At 53.4% G+C, this 19,314-nt stretch overlaps 6 protein-coding genes across 6 annotated transcripts; 4 read left to right on the top strand and 2 right to left on the bottom strand.

Moving 5' to 3' along the window:
* Nucleotides 1-262: 262 nt before the first annotated feature.
* On the bottom strand, nucleotides 263-1,542 carry POX_d05333 (putative tRNA pseudouridine synthase 1; the record flags this gene model as incomplete). Its single annotated transcript, XM_050114181.1, has 2 exons — nucleotides 263-1,437; nucleotides 1,509-1,542. 2 exons carry the CDS (start codon nucleotides 1,540-1,542, stop codon nucleotides 263-265), a joined length of 1,209 nt encoding a protein of 402 aa, XP_049969132.1.
* A 368-nt stretch (nucleotides 1,543-1,910) lies between these two features.
* POX_d05332 (uncharacterized protein) lies at nucleotides 1,911-3,940 on the top strand (the record flags this gene model as incomplete). The annotated part of the gene is made up of 4 exons (XM_050114180.1): nucleotides 1,911-2,112; nucleotides 2,212-2,468; nucleotides 2,528-2,692; nucleotides 2,756-3,940. 4 exons carry the CDS (start codon nucleotides 1,911-1,913, stop codon nucleotides 3,938-3,940), a joined length of 1,809 nt encoding a protein of 602 aa, XP_049969131.1.
* Nucleotides 3,941-6,469: 2,529 nt separating this feature from the next.
* Nucleotides 6,470-10,482, bottom strand: POX_d05331 (uncharacterized protein; the record flags this gene model as incomplete). The annotated part of the gene is made up of 3 exons (XM_050114179.1): nucleotides 6,470-6,549; nucleotides 6,690-10,246; nucleotides 10,409-10,482. The coding sequence occupies 3 exons, from the start codon at nucleotides 10,480-10,482 to the stop codon at nucleotides 6,470-6,472; spliced, it is 3,711 nt and encodes a 1,236-aa protein (XP_049969130.1).
* Nucleotides 10,483-12,164: 1,682 nt separating this feature from the next.
* Nucleotides 12,165-12,934, top strand: POX_d05330 (uncharacterized protein; the record flags this gene model as incomplete). The annotated part of the gene is made up of 3 exons (XM_050114178.1): nucleotides 12,165-12,559; nucleotides 12,660-12,759; nucleotides 12,881-12,934. 3 exons carry the CDS (start codon nucleotides 12,165-12,167, stop codon nucleotides 12,932-12,934), a joined length of 549 nt encoding a protein of 182 aa, XP_049969129.1.
* A 588-nt stretch (nucleotides 12,935-13,522) lies between these two features.
* POX_d05329 (uncharacterized protein) lies at nucleotides 13,523-17,259 on the top strand (the record flags this gene model as incomplete). Its single annotated transcript, XM_050114177.1, has 6 exons — nucleotides 13,523-13,648; nucleotides 13,878-14,031; nucleotides 14,116-14,303; nucleotides 14,434-14,594; nucleotides 14,836-15,394; nucleotides 15,505-17,259. The coding sequence occupies 6 exons, from the start codon at nucleotides 13,523-13,525 to the stop codon at nucleotides 17,257-17,259; spliced, it is 2,943 nt and encodes a 980-aa protein (XP_049969128.1).
* An 818-nt stretch (nucleotides 17,260-18,077) lies between these two features.
* POX_d05328 (uncharacterized protein) lies at nucleotides 18,078-18,851 on the top strand (the record flags this gene model as incomplete). The annotated part of the gene is made up of 2 exons (XM_050114176.1): nucleotides 18,078-18,149; nucleotides 18,378-18,851. 2 exons carry the CDS (start codon nucleotides 18,078-18,080, stop codon nucleotides 18,849-18,851), a joined length of 546 nt encoding a protein of 181 aa, XP_049969127.1.
* Between the last annotated feature and the right edge of the window lie 463 nt (nucleotides 18,852-19,314).

The following is a 19,314-nucleotide window of genomic DNA, read 5'->3' as shown; positions in this document are numbered from 1 at the left end:
CACATGATCAATTGAAATTTACCTCTTCGTGGGTTCCAGCCGCGGCTTTTTCAAAGTTCAAAGTCATACACTCACGCGCCAACACAGGGCAATTACCATCTTTCCCACAAATTAGGTGGCAAACGGGAAAATATTCCTGTCACGCTCGAATCCAGTGAAAAGGCAGTATGTGCTAATTCAATAATGAATGACCCCGGCCATCCTTGCACGCATGAAGGCTACTGTACAACAGCTATTTATATTAATGACAAGTCGAGATCAATCATTCGACATTACTCCCCGGCTTTTGCTTGCTCCTCGGCCTCGGCCTTAGCCGCTCTCTTGCGCTCCCAGTCCTCAAGGAATTCTGCACCTTGGGGCCCCAAACCTCCTCGCCTTGTTCCAGGTCCTTGTATTCCAGCACATTTTCCGGTTTCAGCTCAAACTCGGCTTGGCGGCTCCGAACAAGCTCACTCATCAGAGCGCAGCTTCCAACGGCCTTGCCCAAGTCATGTGCTAGTGATCGAACATAGAAACCCGAGGTCACCGTCATGTGAATCTTGACGGCCGGCGGCTGGGGGCGTGACTTGTCTGTCTGCTCAGCAGAGCCATCCTCCGGTTTTGAATCCGAGGTAGTCGGTTCGGTCTCCGACGCGGGCGCAATCGCCTGTGCGGCATTGTCCTCGGAGACCTTTTGCTTCTTAGCCACTTCCTGGTCCTCCTGCGCTGGCGACTCCGCTGGGGGCGGCGTCTTGCGCTTGGAGGCTGCGGATGACTCCTGATCTGCGGCTTCATTTTCAACCGGCAGCTCAGCCTCCTTGTCAAGGAGCTTCTCTGCAATCATTTTCTCATCGCCAGTCATCTCTTGTTCAGGCCACTTGTAGTCGTGAGTGCCCGGTTCGTACCACTCGACAATCTTCAATTCGACAGTCTCGACTGGTCGCGACTTGATCTCAACGGGCGGCATTTTGCCCTCCCGCGCGTACTCATACAATCGTTTTCCGTCAATTCGCAGCGCCGAGAAGATTGGTGGGCGCTGCATGATCTTTCCCCGGAACTGGTCAAGGGCCTTCTCAACCGCCTCGCGGGTGATGTGCTCATACGGTGCCCGACGTACGATCTTGCCCAGGCGATCGTACGTATCCGTCTCCGCACCGAAGAGAACGACCGTCTCGTAGGACTTGGTGCAGGCCAGAAATTCGTTCAGTGACTTGGTACCCTTTCCCACACCGGCGATCAGCACACCTGTCGCGAGGGGATCCAAGGTGCCACCATGTCCGATCTTGACCTCAATCTTCTTGTTCCTGTTGCGGCGGCGATTCTTTTGGAAAGTACTCTCTTTCTTGCGGAAGTCTTTCTCGGCGTCGAGCCATGGCTTGAAGAGCTTTGAGGGATTGAAATGGCGCTGTAGATCGCGGAGCACATCGGCGGAGGTGATGCCTTGCGGCTTGTGGACGGCTATACAGGTTAGGTCAGTCTTGTACTGGCCGGAACTCTGCCGCTCCTTTTTGGTTGCGCGCTCGACTAACCAAAACAGCCCTCGAAGATCTTTTCTCCCGACATAGTGGTACGAAATAGCTGAAAATTTCGTGGGAATGGCATCTGTCACCCCGGATGCTCTTATGACCAAAGCAGGAGACAATGTCTTGGGGGGAGGAAAAAAAAAGGACTGGAGCTTGGAACCGCAGCGTCCACTCAATCGGCGCGATAACCGTCTCGGCGTCGGAGGCTAATCGATAAGGCCAATCGGTGGGCATGGGAAGCTTGGCGGCTAGCAACTAAAGACTCGCTTTGTTGATGCGCGCGAGCTTCCAACCCAACTTCGCTCTTTTATTCATCGATTCTGCACCCAGAGAAGATCGACGCCGTGATAAAAGACCTGTTCCCGTCGAAAGTGTCACCACCATGGTCTTCCCGCAGCTAACGCAACCATGAGCGCCCGCGAAGATACCGTCCTCCCTCCCATTAATCCCTCCATCACTGACGAGAATGACTGGCCCGACTTTGACTTGGTGGATGTCAAAGTCCTCCGGCCCGGGAAGATGCTTTATGCCAATCTTCTCGATGCCACCGAGCAAAATCCGGTCCAGGTGATCGGCTGCCTGGAGCTGAGAGAGGACCAAACACACCTACGTAAGTTGCTATTGCATGGTTCTGCCGCTTGTCGCACTGCACCTTGTGTTGATCGCCTTGTGAACCTCTCTTCTAATATCCAACTGTTTTGTTGTATAGTACTTGACCCGGCAACTGCCTCAAAGCGCGTGATTATCGATGATGTTACGCATTACGCATACGGACAGACCGAGGACCGGAGCATCGAGCTCTGGGTGGCCGGCAAAGCTGGCTGGTACAACATTTCACCAGCCAAGGGCTACGTTCCTACTTTCAATCGGATGGTTCAAGCGGTCGATATGCTCTATTTTTTGACGGATCAGCACCAGCATGGCAAGAGACAGCTCAATCCTTCTTTCAGAAACCTCTGCGAACAGGTACGTTTCTTAGTTGGGAGTTCCGGTCCCCTGCGAATACCCAATTGACCACGGCCTAGTATGTCTTTCACACGCACGGCGACTGTGAGACCCGAGAGCAGTCTGCGGAAGTTTTTGCGGAACATGCGCCATTTCTCCTTCGACGCATGATCGAAGACGATGACGCCGATGGCGTGGAATGGAAAAGGACCAACGTCTTCGTACACTTACGTCGCCAGTTTAGTGTAAGTGGGAGCAGCGTCTTGTATGATCTTCATGGCTGTGCACTAACAACTATTATCCCCCAGGAAATCTACCATCAACTTATGGAAGAGCGGTCCCACGAGTCTACAGACGACTCGGAGCAGACTGAAACCGGAGCCTCGACACCACGGCACGATCCAGCAACGATTGCCAGATCACAGGTCGAATCCATTTACTCGATGTTGAAGGATTTGAGAGATGAAGGACACCTAGCAAAGCGACGACTGCACCTGGACCTGCTGACGGAACGCTTGGCTGATCGATACTCTTTAAGTCGGGAGAATGCGAGCAACGTCATTGCCGCCAGAGCTACGGCGGTCATTGAGCGGATGGATGAAGAAGACTCTCCGGGCTTTCGTTGGTCTCGCTACGTGATTCATCGCGAGCTAACGAATGCTGCCACGCAGGACACTTTGCTTCCGCACGAGCTCCAGCTGAATCCTCTACAGCCACTTGAGGACTCTAGCGATGACGAGGGACTGAGACACACTCAAAAGTCTGTTCTACGCCCTAAGACTAATTCTGTGGTGTCGGGAAAATTGACTGGAAAACGACACCGTAACTCTGTCCTCAACAAAGATGTCATCATGGCCTCTAACCATGAGACCAACGGCGATGAAGATATAGAAGGTCCGGAAGATGTCGATACTCCCAGCAAGGTTCGCGGCCACGAGTTGATCAGAACACCCTTTTCAAATGCCGAGTCTCGAGGTCGCTCTCTGCTTTCCAATTCCGGATCCGGTGCCTCCTCACTCCTAAGAAGCGTGCTCTCCTCGGAACATTATCACACACCGTCTTTACCTTCTAAGAAAAGCGAACAATTGTCTTCCACGCATCCACTTGCCGAACTGAACAAAATCTCGGAGGTCTGGTCATGTCAGATGCCAGGATGTTCCAAAACCATATCCGCCAAGGGTGAGCAGCGCCAGAAAGAAATTGAAGCTCATGCCACCGAACACGACTGGGAGGCGCAAATGCGGATCGAGGTGATAGAGGCGGAGCGACGTATGCACACCACGATGCCTGTCAGCAATCTGATGCAATATCTCCTGAATCAGCACACTGCTCAGATGCGTTCTGCGTTTCCCGAGAAATATCCTCCGCAAACCGCTGGAGACGAAGAGAAAGAACAAGCACAGGCTGCTGGCGAGAGCGATTGTGAGAAACAGGCCTCACAGTCTAATGGGCAACATCACGCAAACGAGAGCCATGAAAAAATGACCACCTAAACAAATGAGACGATCTCTATGCCCCTTTGGTTCATGATCGCTTCAGTACGAGCGCCCCTCTCCCCTCCCAGCCTCGGACAAAAAGGGACGAATCCAGGTGTGTCTACCTGTACGAAAAGGGGCTTATGGAATGTACAGTTTTGCTGTGCCCCAAGTGACCGACGTACGTTATGAATGCCGTGTCAAGTTCTCGCCGCAGTCAACATATAAAGAAATGTTGATATTGTGCGGGCTCATCGCTTCCTGGCGTGCGCAGTGACGGCGACCACAAAGACGGCATACTCAACTGGGCCGTGCCCACGACAGAAATTGCTCGAAACTTGTACTTTGGGGTTGAATCCTTGGGAGGAAAGAATAGTACAGAATAATTGCCAGAAAGTGCAACTCCAGTATGCATTGAAAAAAGTCGATTCTTTGCTTCTGGTGTTCATGGAATGATCCTCTCATCATCCCCCAGTGTGTTGAGATTGTCACATCCTCGATGCTCAACAATTACCCGTGGCTGATATCTAGCTTTCACCCCCCGAGACACACTCTGCCAATAGAAAGTAGCTTCAAAATCAAACAAAAATTCTCCAAAAAATAACCCAACGCCCCCACTGGCTTAAATCCCACTTGAGGTTTCTCCCTTTCTCCCCCCCCCCTCTAAATCTTAATATTCAAAGCCCCCCTCCACTCACATCGCAGTCCACCTCCAGCCAGTCTCCCAAGACTCCTACGACACATCCAAGCCGAATTCATCGCATACGCACTAATCACTTCATAAGCACGCCGCGCCTCCACATTTCCACGCTGAACCACAAGCACAAAATTCTCAATATTGCCAATGCCATATCGGAATCCAAACTGGTAATGCTCGTTCAGACATTGATTCATTGCAAGGCCTGGCTGGACGGGATCTTTTGTGGTCCTGCTTACTTGAATCAGAAGGGTGCATTACTCAATTGGACGGCAACGCTAAAGGTTCCAGTCGCCACCGCTTCTGGGTAGAGGAAGGGGAATAGGAGTAGAAAGAGGTGGGCGTTGTATGAACGAATTGGAAAATGGGAATGAATGGATAATTTCAAGAGGTGCGTATTCGGTGCCTACCATGTGAGTGTGCAAGAGTCATGGAGACCGGTTATTAGACTGTAAAGGGTGAAATGTAAGTAATTGGATCCATCGGCTGCTTGTTGGATGTAGAAATTTTTGACGTCGAGAGAGTCGGTCAGAGTGCTTGGTGTAGCGGTGGTGAGGCTGGCTGTGCACAAGATGAGTGGAATGATGGGTGGTATTCTCATGGTGAGCAAATCAGTAGGTAGGTAGGTTGCGTAGGACACGAGAGGTAAATCGCGATCAATTGAGGCGGGGGATGTTCTTTGAATGTTCGGCTGATGGAGGGTTGAGCTTGGGTGTTGAAAAATGTCTCCCTTGAATCGAGATGAATGGGCTTAGGAGCCAGGAAGGATGTGTTTCAATGGGAATTATCGAGTTTTTGGTAGAAGACCTTGGAGTAACCTGGTGATGCGTGAATGAAGTCGACACTTTTGGATAGTACCATGTGTCGTGGAAGTCATGCGATTATACTGTCTTAGCTTAGGGGGCATATCCACGGTTAGGACAGCGTGCCACCGTGGGTGTTTCCATGGTTGATGGACACAGTCTATTTACTATCCGGGCCTCCGTCATCCGGCTTCTTCAAGTTGCACAGACATCTCGGTCAGAATAGACGCAGAATAGACGCAGGAGAGACATCAGTTAAAATTACCAAGCGGGCCGGACATTGCCGTGTTTCATCCAGGTCAACATCGCCTGACGTGAATCCGAGGTACGATTGTACATGTCAATCTTGTAGCACTGTGTCACTTTCCGTGTGAATTGTGCTGCATCGAATGCAATTTCTAATCAAGCTTATCGGCTGCCAGGTTTTGAGCTTTTTGAATCAAAAAGATAGGAAATAAAAGACGCTATGCGATCCGAGACTCTTCTGGTCATCTGATTTGAATAGAGACTGGGCATCCAAGAGCACTGCAGTTGCCCATAATTCATGCCGTAAGTGACAATTGCATTGTACCGGGGCTTTTTTTTTTTAAACATCTTGCATGCACCGGGGGAGGTCAATAGTCATAGTGAACAGCACCTCCTCCCAAAAAGTAAGAACTTGGCTTGGCAGAAGACCGAGGAGAGAAAAAGGGTTGACACGCAGAGAAGCAATGCAGTCTGCTTTTGGCCTTGAATTGAGAATGAAAAGAGAAAATGGGGGTATACCACGAAGATGCCGCATACATCTTGTGCACAGTCAAAAGCAAAGAGGCACAAGATGAAGAAAACAGTTAGGAAATCTGTAAGTGCAAGGAACAGCAGGGGAAAAAATGAACAGGACATTTTATCCTTAGGGAGGGGACGAACCCACCCCGCCAAGTGAATCGAAACAGAGCCGGAATGGCGACGAGAAGGGGAAAAGTGACACAACGTGGGCCGCACAGTAGACATGCAACGAAGGGCGGGACACCCAAAGGTCTATGAACTAAAATATGCAAAAGAAGGGAATCAAAGTTGATGGAAGAGAGAATGATCTCGGTCACGGCGAAGGAGAGTTTGCTCAGTGGTCAAGTCATTGTTGATAAGTACTGTGGGCGTCACGGAGAGCTGTTCAGGTATACGAGTTAGTACTGATGTGCCCTTGGCTCGGTTTAAAAATGAAGTTGATGCTGGGTGGTTATCTCCCCCCCCCCCCCAAAAAGGAAATAGGAAAAAGTGGAAAACTTACTCTGTAAAGTCCAGGCCTGTCCCTGCCGAGACTCACATGCGCACTGCAATGAACTGCCATCCAAAAAGTCGAGCAAGATGCTATTGGGGAGCTCCTGCATGTCCTCATCGGGCAGACAAGGCGCCCGAACCTCCGACAAATGGTAGCGCTTTACCATGTTGCGAGCACTGGTATCATGAGTGCCAGGGGTGAAAACCACATATCCGTCCCCGTCAATGCGCATGAATCGGCGCTTCCAGAGCAAGGTCCCGGGAAATTGCACGTTGACCTCACCAATGTCAATGGGCTCGGACAAGGTCTGGCGCGAGGAAGAAGCTGAGATGACCGTCTCCTCTGGAGGGGAGACGGCCGCGTGTTCCTCCTTCACGGGTGAGCTTAGCGCCCCGATGATGTTGCGGCGAGATGTCGACGTGATCGAGGAGACCCGGCGCATCAGTCGAGAGGCACGGGAGCCTTTCTTCTCATCTGGCGGGGAGACAGAAATCACGTTCTCTTCGGTCTTGGACCGTGACGAGATAGACAGGCGACTGGCAGGACGAGACACGGGGCTAGGTTGGAAATAGGATCCAGCGGACGACATGGACATCGTACGGGCCTCGACGGGTACCGCTGCCGTGGGGGGCTCGGGAGCCGTGAGATCCGGTGATTCTGTGTCCAAAACCTCATGTTGCTCAACAGTCAAGGCGCTCGGTTGAAGATTGAGGACCTCCGACTCGGACGGCTCCACGCCAGAGGAATCGGGCGAGGCACTGCTATCGCGGACGATCCGAGCCGTCACCGAGATCGAGGTCGTTCGGCGATGAGCCGCCGCCGACACCGGGCGCGCATCGTGATGATTGACACTGGGCGCACGAGAGAAATCCGGCAGGGTGGTGCCGTGGGGGACTTGGATCGACGCGCGTTTGCGTAACTCTTCAAATGACGAGGACGCGGACGGACCTGGCACGAGATTCGACCCGGAGGGCGTGCCTTCACGACTGGAGAATTTTTCCAAGGCTTTGATGCGGCTGGAGATGCCGGACGAGACGTTGATCTTCTTCGCCACTAGGACCGGAGTCGGCAGCCCCCTCTCGACGTGGGAGCTTGAAGCGGATCGACCGACCATCAAAGGTTGACCGGCAGAGGTGGATGGTATATGAGGTCCGGAAGCCGCACGAGGACCCTTCCAGGGTTGATCCCCGCCATTGGGGGACTTGACCGAAACCGGTCTGGCTTCCTCGACGGTGGCTGACCTTAGTTCCTCCATGAACGAATCATCCGAGAGAAGGCCGTCCTCGTCGGAGAATTCTTGTGCCGAGACGTGAATCGGCTCCAAATAATTTTTGCGTCGGTGGTTCAAGGGGGGAACTGTAGGCGTCGCGGTCGCGGTCGAGGTCAAGGTCGTCGTCGAATTCAATTGCTCCTCAGAAGCGTGCTGGTTCTGGTCTTGCCAGACAGGCTCGACAGAGACCTCCACGGGCGCGACTGTGGGGTTGCTGCAGGGCTCCACCACAAGGAGAAGATCGGGGTGGTTGGTGCGGTCAACTTGTGCGAGGCCTGCCTCGGCGGAATTCTCGTCCCTCTGGTCCCTGTTAAGGACTGGGACTATCGTGGGTGGTTGGACAGGGGAAGTCTGTTCGAGAGCTGGCGTCGGGGTTGGAATGTTGGCTGCTTCCTCGGTGAGTGGGACCTCAACGTGGGCGCTAGGTGGGACTCGGTCGCCCTGAGCGTCTATTGGACCGGAGAGGGTGGATTCGGTGTGCTCCGCGCGCGCTTCAGGCTCAGAAACCTCAATTTCAGGAGACATGCGCGATGCGGCCTTGGTGATATCTGGGGGCATTTCTGCGCGATCGGCGGAGCATGTCGTGTCAGCACTGGGACCCGACTTGCCCAAAGAGTGGCAGTCAGCGTCAGAGACAGGTGTCTCGCGGTTGAGCGCCGGGTCATCGCTCGACACGACGGGTGACGAGGCCATGTCCGTTCTCGCTTCAACGATATCCATGGGGACGGACGGCTGAGGGGGCGCTCCTTCCGGGGGAGACTGGGATTCAGTACTCATTGCTGAAGTCGTACCTCCGGGTCGCACTGGGGGTTCGTCGATGACCGCGGAGGGGGAGCCCGTGGGGGCCAGATGCGATGTAGTGATGTCTCGATCCACATAGATTGAGATCACCTGCGTTGCGTTGGAGTCATTCTGCACTGAGGAAGGTGGGCCTTCACTTGCGCCCCAGCCTTGAGACGAAGTGAGCTTCTTCTCCCCCACTGAATCTGCCGACGTGGATGTCGCCATATGCTCCTGCCCTTCTGCCTTGTGTTTCGTTTGCTCCGCTCGCTTGGCCATCTGCCTCTTCCGTTGTTGGAGGGCTTTCATCAACCTTTCTTTCTCGGGGGTCAGCCCAGATGAGGTGGACAGCGCACCGAGGGACTTTGCCCCCGGAGAGAGGGGCGGTCTCGACAGGGGCGCGGACGCAGGAGGGACCAGCAAAGGCGGCACTGGTGGTGCTCGACTGCTCGGTTTGGTTGCAAAGGCGCTCCCCTGCGAACGCGGACGGGGCACGTCGGGGACACTGGGGGACGGCTTTCGTACGGAGGACGATCGCAGGCCGGCGGGCATGGGGGCCACTGGTCGCTGGTCTGGATTGGTACGAGAGCTCCCGGAGGTGCGTGGTCGCCCGCTTGCATCAACGACCGGACGTGGGCCCAGCTTGACCTTGTGTGCGTGCCCGGCCGCGCGCTCGAGCTCGCGCAACGAGGGACGTGCCGACTGCGAGGACATTCGGATGTCATCCGACGGACGCGGGAATTCATCGAGAATGTTTTGGTACCGGGGCCGCTCGGAGGTCGTCGACCCAGGCGATCGGGGAGACATTGGGGATGGCGTGCGTTCGTGGGAATCCTCCGGGTTCCTGTAGGAGAGCGGAGACCGAGAACTGGCTCGCGAGGGAGGAACTGGCAGATCTGGAGATGAGATCTCGACGTGATGCGACGGGGTGGAGGGGAGTGGCACGAGGGTTGCCTCTGGCTGTTGACTCTCGGTGATCTGTAGAGAAGGCGATGGTCGCTGCACTTGCGACACCCTGTCGACGCCGCTCTGCCCTTCCCTTTCTTCCCTGGGGAAATTCTCCTCCACATCTTCCGTGATCTCCATCAACCGGCGGCCCCGCACCGAGTTGGATGCCGAGAGTGCCGACCCTGAGGCCGTGTGGAGAAGGCACGCGGACGAGAGAGCGCTCTCGTTGAGGTCGGACACCGAGGCGATCGGAAGGACAGTATCGTGAGGCGTAAACCTGTCGAGGATCGATTGAAATTGTACGTTGCTCCGCGCTGTGGTGAGAGAGGTCTCCGTCAGTGATGTGCGCCCGATCATCGGCCTCCCGATGGAATTCATACCAAGTATCAGCCGAGACAATCCCTCGGGCATGTATCGCAGAATGACTTTTCGTCTCCGGTAATGCAAGAAGCCGTACAACGGCGAGCATTCATCGTAGTGATCGACCGCATTGCGAACGTCGGGTACTCCGCCGGTCCCTCGATCCAGGAGAGCGACCTCATCTCGGGCCGTATAGTGTAATAAGAACCTAGCAGAACGATCCCACCCGTTAGAGACTGGGTTCCGAGGCAATCAATGAGATAAGCAGTGCTCCGACGTGCGACCACCTGTGCCCGGGACACCCGAGTGGAAGACGAGAGGTGGATGAGGCATGATTTCGCATTCCGCGACGCATTCAGGGCGTACGTACCATCCACCCGCATCGGCCAACGCATTCTGGTAGGCTTCCACGACCGAGGGGGAATCTAGCCCATTGAGCGACATGGCTCGCACATGGAGAGCGTTTCGGAGAGAAACTTGCAGACCAAGCCGTTTGGTCTCTCAATCCGAATGAGCTTGAGACTTGCAGGAGAAGGGGTTAATTTTTTTTTGTTGTTTTGGAGAAGGTGAAAGAAGGGGGAGGGGGCTTTCGGGTGGTTTGGCGTCAGGAGCGCCCCCGGGACGGCTTTCCCAGCCATCGTCAACGTTGATGAGCGACACCATCTTTGGGGAATCAAACTTCCCCAAACACCAAGTTGCGAACGTGGTCACTCGGAGCACTGGACTCATGATCGTGGAGTTGAGTCTGTGCCGCATGGATCACTTAGTACACATGTGCTCGCTCCTTGTGCACCGTTATTTAGCCGTGGGTTTTGATCTCCCCCTCGAAGCCTGCAACTCAAACTGCAGCGACTGCTCTGCGTCGCAGTCGCGTTTGAAACAAGCTCTAAGGATTCCCTCGTTCCGTTCCTGACCTCTTCTACAACAAACAAGGGGCCCCATACTACAATAGTACAACGCAAAAATAAAAGAGAAAACCCCCAAGTGCGAAGATGAGCCAAATGCAGGGGTCCCATCCGGTGTGACCATGAGGATGTTGTATGTCGCAGTAGGAATGAAATGAACTTGCTTGAGGCTCATCGAAGGCTTCAATCCATCACTGGACCGATTCGACCATGTCTCGGAACAGATGAAGCTGAGGACGATGATCGTCATTTGGTCAAGTGACTCCACCTCGTTGGCCACCTGTGAAACACTCGCTCGGGCGTCCATGCTTCTCCCTAAAGCGGGCCCTTCCCCCTGATCCTGGATGCTCGTGCGCTGCACCGATAAGCTCTCCCGGCCCTGGCCGTCTCGGTCTCGGTGGATTCGAAGGGAGAATTCAGTTGTATTGTTCTGATGACCTCAGCACTGACCATGGTGGAAGCTGCTCGTGGACGGCTGTAGAGAGAGAAAGAGAGAACAAGCAGGGGACCCGGTCCAGAGGAGATCCTGATAAGATAGCCATCCATCCTACTTTGTGCCATGAGTGATTGGATGGTCCACCCTCTGACGGTACGCTACTGTCAGAATGAACAATATTCACGATTCGTACCGCAATCCCATCTGAGAATTCCCGTCGAATCTACTATCCTCCCAATTCATCCTAACCCGTTCCTTGTTCCGTGTGAGGTGTGCACTACCTACGATGTTTTTATTATCTAAGCGTGGTAGAAACAAAGAGTTCAGAGTCCATGCTGCACGGAGACATTGAGGGCCTCGGTATTCTTCTCTAGATCACGAGGCTTCCACATTTGAAATGATTTATATTTCAAACATACTCGAGACCAGTCATTACTCCATCTAATCTTCATAAAAACTAGAATTAGGAGACAAAAGAGCCCTACTGAGGCCATTGTCACTGTGTTCTCCAGACTCGAGATGGATAGAATCATTCCACTTGCCAACCCCCCGCTAATCCCCGCCCGAGCAGCAGAGAACATTCGGCGAACCCCGACAAGACGATATCACAACGGGCATTTCAAGGCTGTTCATACCTTCATTCGATCTCCCTCTTTCACTTCTCATCTCATTCCATCTCACCATCCAACACGGACAGACCCCCTCGAACAAATTACCCTTCTTCGAGTCATCAAGAAAGCCCCCAGAAAAAACACACCCTCCCATCTACTCCGGCCGAGACCATCATGACCAACCTACCATCGCTCGCATCACTCGCCTCTCAGTCGCCAGAGACTCAGCTGCGAGTGCTGGACACTCTCTTCGAACCCTCGCCGGGGCTGCACCAACTGACGCTCCCTCTACTCGCGGATCGTCATTCACAATGGCCCTCGTATCCAGCCCTCATCGATGCCGTTGGACATCGCATCTCTGCGCTTCGGTCCCCCGCCGAACGCCAAGTCCTGTTTGGCATTCTGGGTTCTCATCCGCGACTTGGTCGCGCGCCGACCAACCCCGAGCATCTCAGTGACTTGAGCAAGAAAGAACAGGCGCAATTAAATACGGGGGCTGAAGAACAAGCACAGAAACTGTTGGCGCTTAATGCTGAATACGAAGCCAAATTTCCAGGGTTACGATTTGTGTGAGTTTGCTTCTGTTTATTGTCATTTTTGTCTTGGGACAATAATCTTGTCCTGGATTTGGGAGGGGGGGATTTGCTAACGACAGGATCGGTCCGGTAGCACTTTTGTCAACGGACGCAGTCGGGAGGTGATCATGGAGGAAATGCGTCAGCGTATGGACCGGGCCGACATGGAACTGGAAATCCAAGAAACGATTCAAGTATGTCACTCCTACTTTTTCCTCCTCCTCCCATAATTTCTCCCTTCCCTTCGGTGGCGCTGCATCATTCGGCTGCAGAAACACCCCCCCAGAGAACTGATCGCGTGTTCTTGTTTGTCAGGCCATGTGTGACATTGCCAAGGATCGGGCCCGAAAGCTTCAATCGCGCATCTAAAAGGTGGCATCCAACTTTGTTCTGCTCGGGTGGCCCGCACCAAGGCAGGGTGGAACGGAGGCATTCATCAAATGTGAAGAGCATAGCGAATCTGGTGATTGGTAATGCACGGTAAAGTGGAGGACATGCACGAGGACTCCATCCCATATGCATAGCATAATCCACTATCCATTTAGAGCTTGGCTAAGAAGTTGAACAATACCTCCAAACATCTGGAAACTTCCCGTTGAAGCTGCAGTCCATGCCGTAAATCAAGAAAAGAGTTGATCCATGGCATATGACCGGATCATCCTAAGGAGGCTCGCCATAGTTGCATCTCCCAATCGACTGACAGAAGAAAAGAGAAGGTCTAAGTACACTTTCCTGGCGTCCATCTGCCTCTCTGCACCTAAAGCGAGCCTCACGTAAGGTTGGCTCGGAGCGTTGAAGCACCCACCGGTGCCCGCAAGAGCCGAGGTATAAGGATGCTAACTCTAGCCCTCGAAGATACCGGCAAACCAACGAAGAAGCCGTAATACCTAATAGGACTAATTAGACTGAGGAGATTAAGAAAATTAGGAATAGAAGGAGTGGACCCGGAGCCCTGCGATGATCCAACCCTCGAGAGTCCTGAAGCCGATCCACAGACCCACGGTTCTCGCTCTACACACCGACTGCTTTGATGTCATCCATCGACATCCGGTCACTGCCGTTGCCGCACAACCCGACCCTTGGGTAAGATCGAATTGGTTTGGGACGGTTCCCAGTGAGCCTGAGACAGCAGTCATTTGAGATCCAGGAATGATGGTCTGCAAAATGGTCCCCGGAAAGTTAGAGAAGACCATGGAGACGCAGCCACAAGATCAGGATGAGCTGGCATGAATCGTCGGATCTAGATTTTCTGTAGCCCTTTCTTTCCCCCCCCCTCCTTTTCTCCTTCTTCTAACCCTCCTCCTATCTGCAGCTGCTCACCATTGGACCCTATGCGATCAGCACGAGCGTGGAGATGGAGGAGAGCGCCGACCAGCAGAGCGCTCTACCGCGCGGCCTCTCCAATCCGATGATTGTAAACGAGTCCCAATCGGGGTCCTCGAGAAGGTCGCAACCCTTTCCAATTGGTATGTGCAGTGCGGGAAAAAAATCCATTACTTTTTTTTTTTTTTACCTTTTAAGTTTTACGCCATCATGAGACCGTCTGGCAGGACTGATGCACGATTTATCACCAGCAGTAGGTGCAGAGTCGGGCGCCTCGGATGCTGCAACAGCCCAGCATGATGCGCAGCACCATGCGCGTCGATCACAGCCGAATGAAGCGAATATGGATCGGAAGTCCAGACATGCCGGACAGGAATCTGTGACGGAATCGAGTGCTATCGACCCGCTATCTCAGGTAAGCCCCGAAGCACAGACGTATGGCAGAGGTCGTTGACATCCGATCTACGCATACTTCATCACCCGGGAGTATGAGTATTGAATGCGGGCTGATCGTGGTGCTTGGTTTTCTTTTCCATCGGAGTTAGCATATCATTCAGCGGACAAATACACAAAAGTCGATTCCGGTCAAACTGCTGGGTCGGGCCTCGCATGAAGCCGAGGCTGGAAGTTATGGCGTCCATTCGTCCAAGATGGGCAGTCTCCGGGGCCAGCCTGGTTCAATTTTGAATGACACGAAGAATAAAAAGTATGTGTTGATGCATGGCCGGAAGTCACAAGTTCTCCAACCCCCCCGCAAGAGGCTAGTCAGACAACCATTCCGCTGTTACGAACTCGTGCATGTCTTCCAACTGTGAATGCCTTCCCAAACACTTCCGAGATCACTACCTACCTTATGGGGCCGAAGTTGCCTATTCTTGCGTCCCCCTTCCTGCGGGCTTTGCGATCACTGGTGTGCTGACCAGAGTCTGGTTGACCTGCACCATTAGAAAGACTACCTCGTTCCTCAGTCGCCTGATCCCCGGGAAAAAGAAAGATCGGATGCCCGAAGTAGCGGAAGATGAAGCCCCAGAGCCCGATGCGCCACGAATGTCGATTGAGAAATTGAGCCCACTAGGGTTCATCCCTCAGCACCCAGGTCCAGCTAAATACATCCGCACTCGAGCGCATGGCAAGAGAGAGAAAGAGTTTCACCGCGTCTTCCTCGCCCAGGAACTGCTCGCTGGTGGCAGACCACAGTATCAGACCGCAGATCGGCGCAAGTCCTCTTCCTCCAGTAACCCGAATGACGAGTCATCTGGCGGTGCTATCTGGGCCTTGTCCTTCTCCAAGGATGGAAAATACCTTGCGGCCGCCGGGCAGGACAAAAAGATTCGAATCTGGGCAGTGATCTCGGCAGGCGACCAGCGAGAGGACATCCTTCACGGTGATGAGCCAACGCTCTCATCGGATCGACCACCGCGGTTCCAGGCACCTGTATTTCATCCCAAGCCCATGCGAATCTTGGAAGGTCATACCGGGACTATCCTGGACTTGAGTTGGAGTAAAGTAAGCCTGTTCGCTCTGGATCGCGCTTCCCCGCCCTCTTTTATACCCATACCCATACTTCCCCATAGATGACAGAAGCAGACAGGACTGACGCTTCGTGAAAAAAAAAGAACAACTTTTTGCTCTCCTCGTCAATGGACAAGACGGTCCGATTATGGCATAGCAGTCGGACTGAATGTCTCTGCTCCTTTCAACACACCGATTTCGTGACCTCTATACAATTTCACCCCAGAGATGATCGCTTCTTCCTGGCCGGTTCGCTTGACACAAAACTGCGCCTGTGGAACATCCCGGAGAAGAATATCGCGTTCGTCACCGCCGTTTCCGATATGATCACCGCAGTGTCTTTCACCCCAGACGGTCGGCATGCAATCGCCGGATGTCTGAATGGGCTTCTCAGCATTCATGACACCGATGGTTTGAAGCGCTCCGGCCAAATTCAAGTCCGGTCTTCCCGGGGTCGCAACGCACGAGGAAATAAAATCACCGGGATTGACACCGTGACCGATCCCGCCGATGATCCTCACGGTGAAATCAAGCTGCTGGTGACCAGCAATGATTCTCGCGTCCGACTTTACAACTTCCAGACCCGACTGCTGGAGGCCAAATTCCGCGGCAACGAAAACACCTCCAGCCAGATCCGAGCCAGCTTCACCGATGATGGTAGGCACGTCATTTGTGGGAGCGAGGATCGCAGAGCATACATTTGGCCCGTTGAAATGACACAACACGAAGCGGATAAGAAAGCCGTCGAAGTGTTGGATACGCACTCGGCCATCGTCACCGTCGCCATTGCGGCTCCAACCGCCACGAAGCAGATCCTCGACTTGACCGACGACCCCGTCTACGATATGTGTAATCCACCTCCGGTAACGCTCAAGGGAGTCGAAGAGGACTCGCAACCGTCCTACTCCCAGCAGTCGGCCACCACGGCCCAGGAACCACCGAGTCAAGACCGTCCGCGGTCCTCGTTTGACCCGCAGATCGCCATCAATCAGAAAATGGCCCAGGAGTCCCCTTCCTACGTCGCCCGCTCCAAACACCCCGATGGCCACATCATCATTGTTGCCGATTACTCGGGCAAGATCAAAATTCTCCGACAAGATTGTGCGTACCAGAAACGGCGGCATGAGAACTGGAGCGCCACCTTTGCAATCTCACGCCGCATTCTGCGCCGGTCCAATTCTGCGCGCAATAGCGTCGCATCCTCTGGCGGCAAAGAATCTACCCACAGGACCACTTCCGAGCGAATCATCTCATGGCGCAATTCAGTCGTTCGATCAGGCCATCATGGCAATGGGCCTTCGCGCTCCAACTCTCGCACCCGCACCTCCTCCCCCCCCGGTCATCACCGTCCCTCTATGCGGTCACGCCTTTCATCTCGGCCTTCCAGTGTAGGGCCCCATGATTCTCATTCAGTGGCGATGGCTTCCAGTCCCCCATCTCCTAGTCAACCACCCAAGAATCCGAATGAGGTACAGGCTCGTCGATCCAACACGGATCCCTCCCGTCCTCGGAAGCCCATCAGCTCTCGAGATATCATTGCAAACGGCGCCTCCCAAGATAACCCTCTCTGGCTCCAAGGCGACCACAGCTATGCATTCTGGAATACAATCTCGCAGAATGCGATGGCGATTAAAGAGCGCCAATCGAAGAACCCGCGCGGTTTGAATCAGATTCCGTCTCGTGGGGAACGCAGCATGAGTGTTGCCACGAGCGTTCTCAGCAGTGAGAATGGTTCGCTCACCGGGGAAGATGATCTTGTGCGCTGTCAACAGTGCGGAGGCTCCAGTTTCCGGGCCGTCAAGGCGAGGGATGGTAGTCAGAGGTTGATTTGTTTGCCGTGCAATTTGGCCCTTTCGTGAAATGTCTCGGTTTAACGCGCGGTCATCCTCGAAATCATACCGAGATGCTCGGTTATGGGGGATTTTTTGGGTCCCAACTTGATATCGTCCTCTTGTGCATAATGTCTCACATGACGGTCTACTGAGCAGACAACCCGTAACGGACGGAAAAAGGATGCTGGTCTGGGATCAAAGGTGCTGAGCATGAGTTTTGGAGAACACGCTTTTGGCCATCCATGCCACCTTTAGTAGTGGCCAACGAAATATGATAATGTCAATTAGAATCTAATTCATGAGTCCACCCATCAAATAATAGACATATAACTCAATTGATCTCAAATAATCAAATTTTCTAAAAAAGCAAAAAAAAAAAGAGAAAAGAAGGAAAACGAAATCTAAAAAGCCTCCAGATTAACAAATCTTTCCACCGTCTCACCTCCCGTCGACGGCTGCCAAGACCTGGAAAAAAGTCCGCCGCAGGTGACACCCCCCCGAATTTCGAACTCGAACCTCCTGTGCACACTAGACCAAGCTTACCTCTCCCATCCGGACAGCATTGCACCATCTGCACCTTTCTAACCCCTCGCTCTCCCTGCCCCTCCTCCACCGCAGCGACTCCGGAGGACTCTTGTCAGAATCGAGACCCAATTCCTCTCATCTCCCATTGAAACGGGCTCTCCAATCGAACAATCCAAGAAGCCATTTTACCCCGCGCGCACACTTTCTCCATTCACACACGATCACGATCCGTTCGCGCAAGAGGAGAGAACTTCCCACCCAAAAGAAAGATAGCCATCCTCGCTTCAGTTCTTTCGGCATTCTGACCAAAAAAAAACAAAATGCCTTACCTTCCTACCTCCCAGGCTTTCCTGGAGCAATCCGCTCAGCTCCTCCAGGCATACCCTGACACGGTACGTTCAATCACACTCGTGTACCTCGGAATCTCCACGTCTGTCACTCGCAGATTCCTTCTCTGGTGACAGTCAAAGGTCCAATTTCAGCGAGAGGAGACAGATACACACACACACACACACACACACACATCCTCCCTCCCCTCTCCTCCTCCACAAATCAGAACAACCCCAAATAAATCAAGAGGGTTAGTTGCACAGCGCTAATTCCTCACAAACCCACCCCAGACTCGGATAACAACAAAATACCACTTCCCCACCGAAACACCAGGCTCTCGCTCCAAACGCGCCAAATCACAGGCCAAAAAGGCCGCCAAGTCCTCCTCTTCTACAGATTCGCCCGAAACACCCTCGACACAGACGCAGACTCAGTCCTCTGCCCCGGTTGCCGCTCTGACTCTGAAGACTTACAATCCTACCGCCGGCATTGTGCTGCAGTATCAGACGAACAAGATCGCCGAGGTCAGTCGGTTGATGATTGGGTTAGGCAAGCTGGCAAGCGGTGCGGATCTGGAAAGCCTGGGGCTGTCCGTGGGCCCTGCGACGGCTGGAGGTGATGTGGAGATGGTTGATGCGCCGGCTGAGGAGGATGTAGCTGCCTCGGCGGGGGCATCGACCGGGAAAGGGCAGGGTCAAGGGCAGCAGCAGCAGCAGAGCCAAGGGGGGAAAGGAAAGAAGAAGGGCGGAAAGGGGAAGCGATAGGAATCTTGACCTCCAAGGGACTTACTTGACGGGGAGAAAAAGGGGGAGAGGGTGTGGAAAGTACGAAGCTTTCTTGTGCGCTTAGCGACAGTGGGTAAACGCAGCGTTCATTGCTGCTGTGTACGCAGAAATCAGAGATGAAGGTTTATGCCAATGGTCGCGAGGCCAATGCAATGCTACACTAATCATGAAAAAAAAGAGAAACGAACGAGGCTTGGGAAGGGAGAGGGAAATAGATCTCGAGTAATTGGGGCATTCAGATACATAGCGTACATTGAACAAGTGATTCCAAATTTAGATACAAACATCCACCTTTCCTCCCATATTAGACAATGCAGGTCATGGCTGCGGAGAACCGACCCAGAAGTAAGAGACAGAAAAAAAAGAGGAGTAACAGAAGAACCCAACGCCCTAACCATGCGTAACCACTAAAAAGAGAACAGAACACATCACGGACAATAAA

Source organism: Penicillium oxalicum, chromosome IV, assembly GCF_001723175.1.
Source record: "Penicillium oxalicum strain HP7-1 chromosome IV, whole genome shotgun sequence".
In the NCBI taxonomy this organism is placed as follows: Eukaryota; Fungi; Ascomycota; class Eurotiomycetes; order Eurotiales; family Aspergillaceae; genus Penicillium; species Penicillium oxalicum.
The sequence above is the reverse complement of the archived record's forward strand: the minus strand, read 5'-3'. Positions and strand labels throughout refer to the sequence as shown.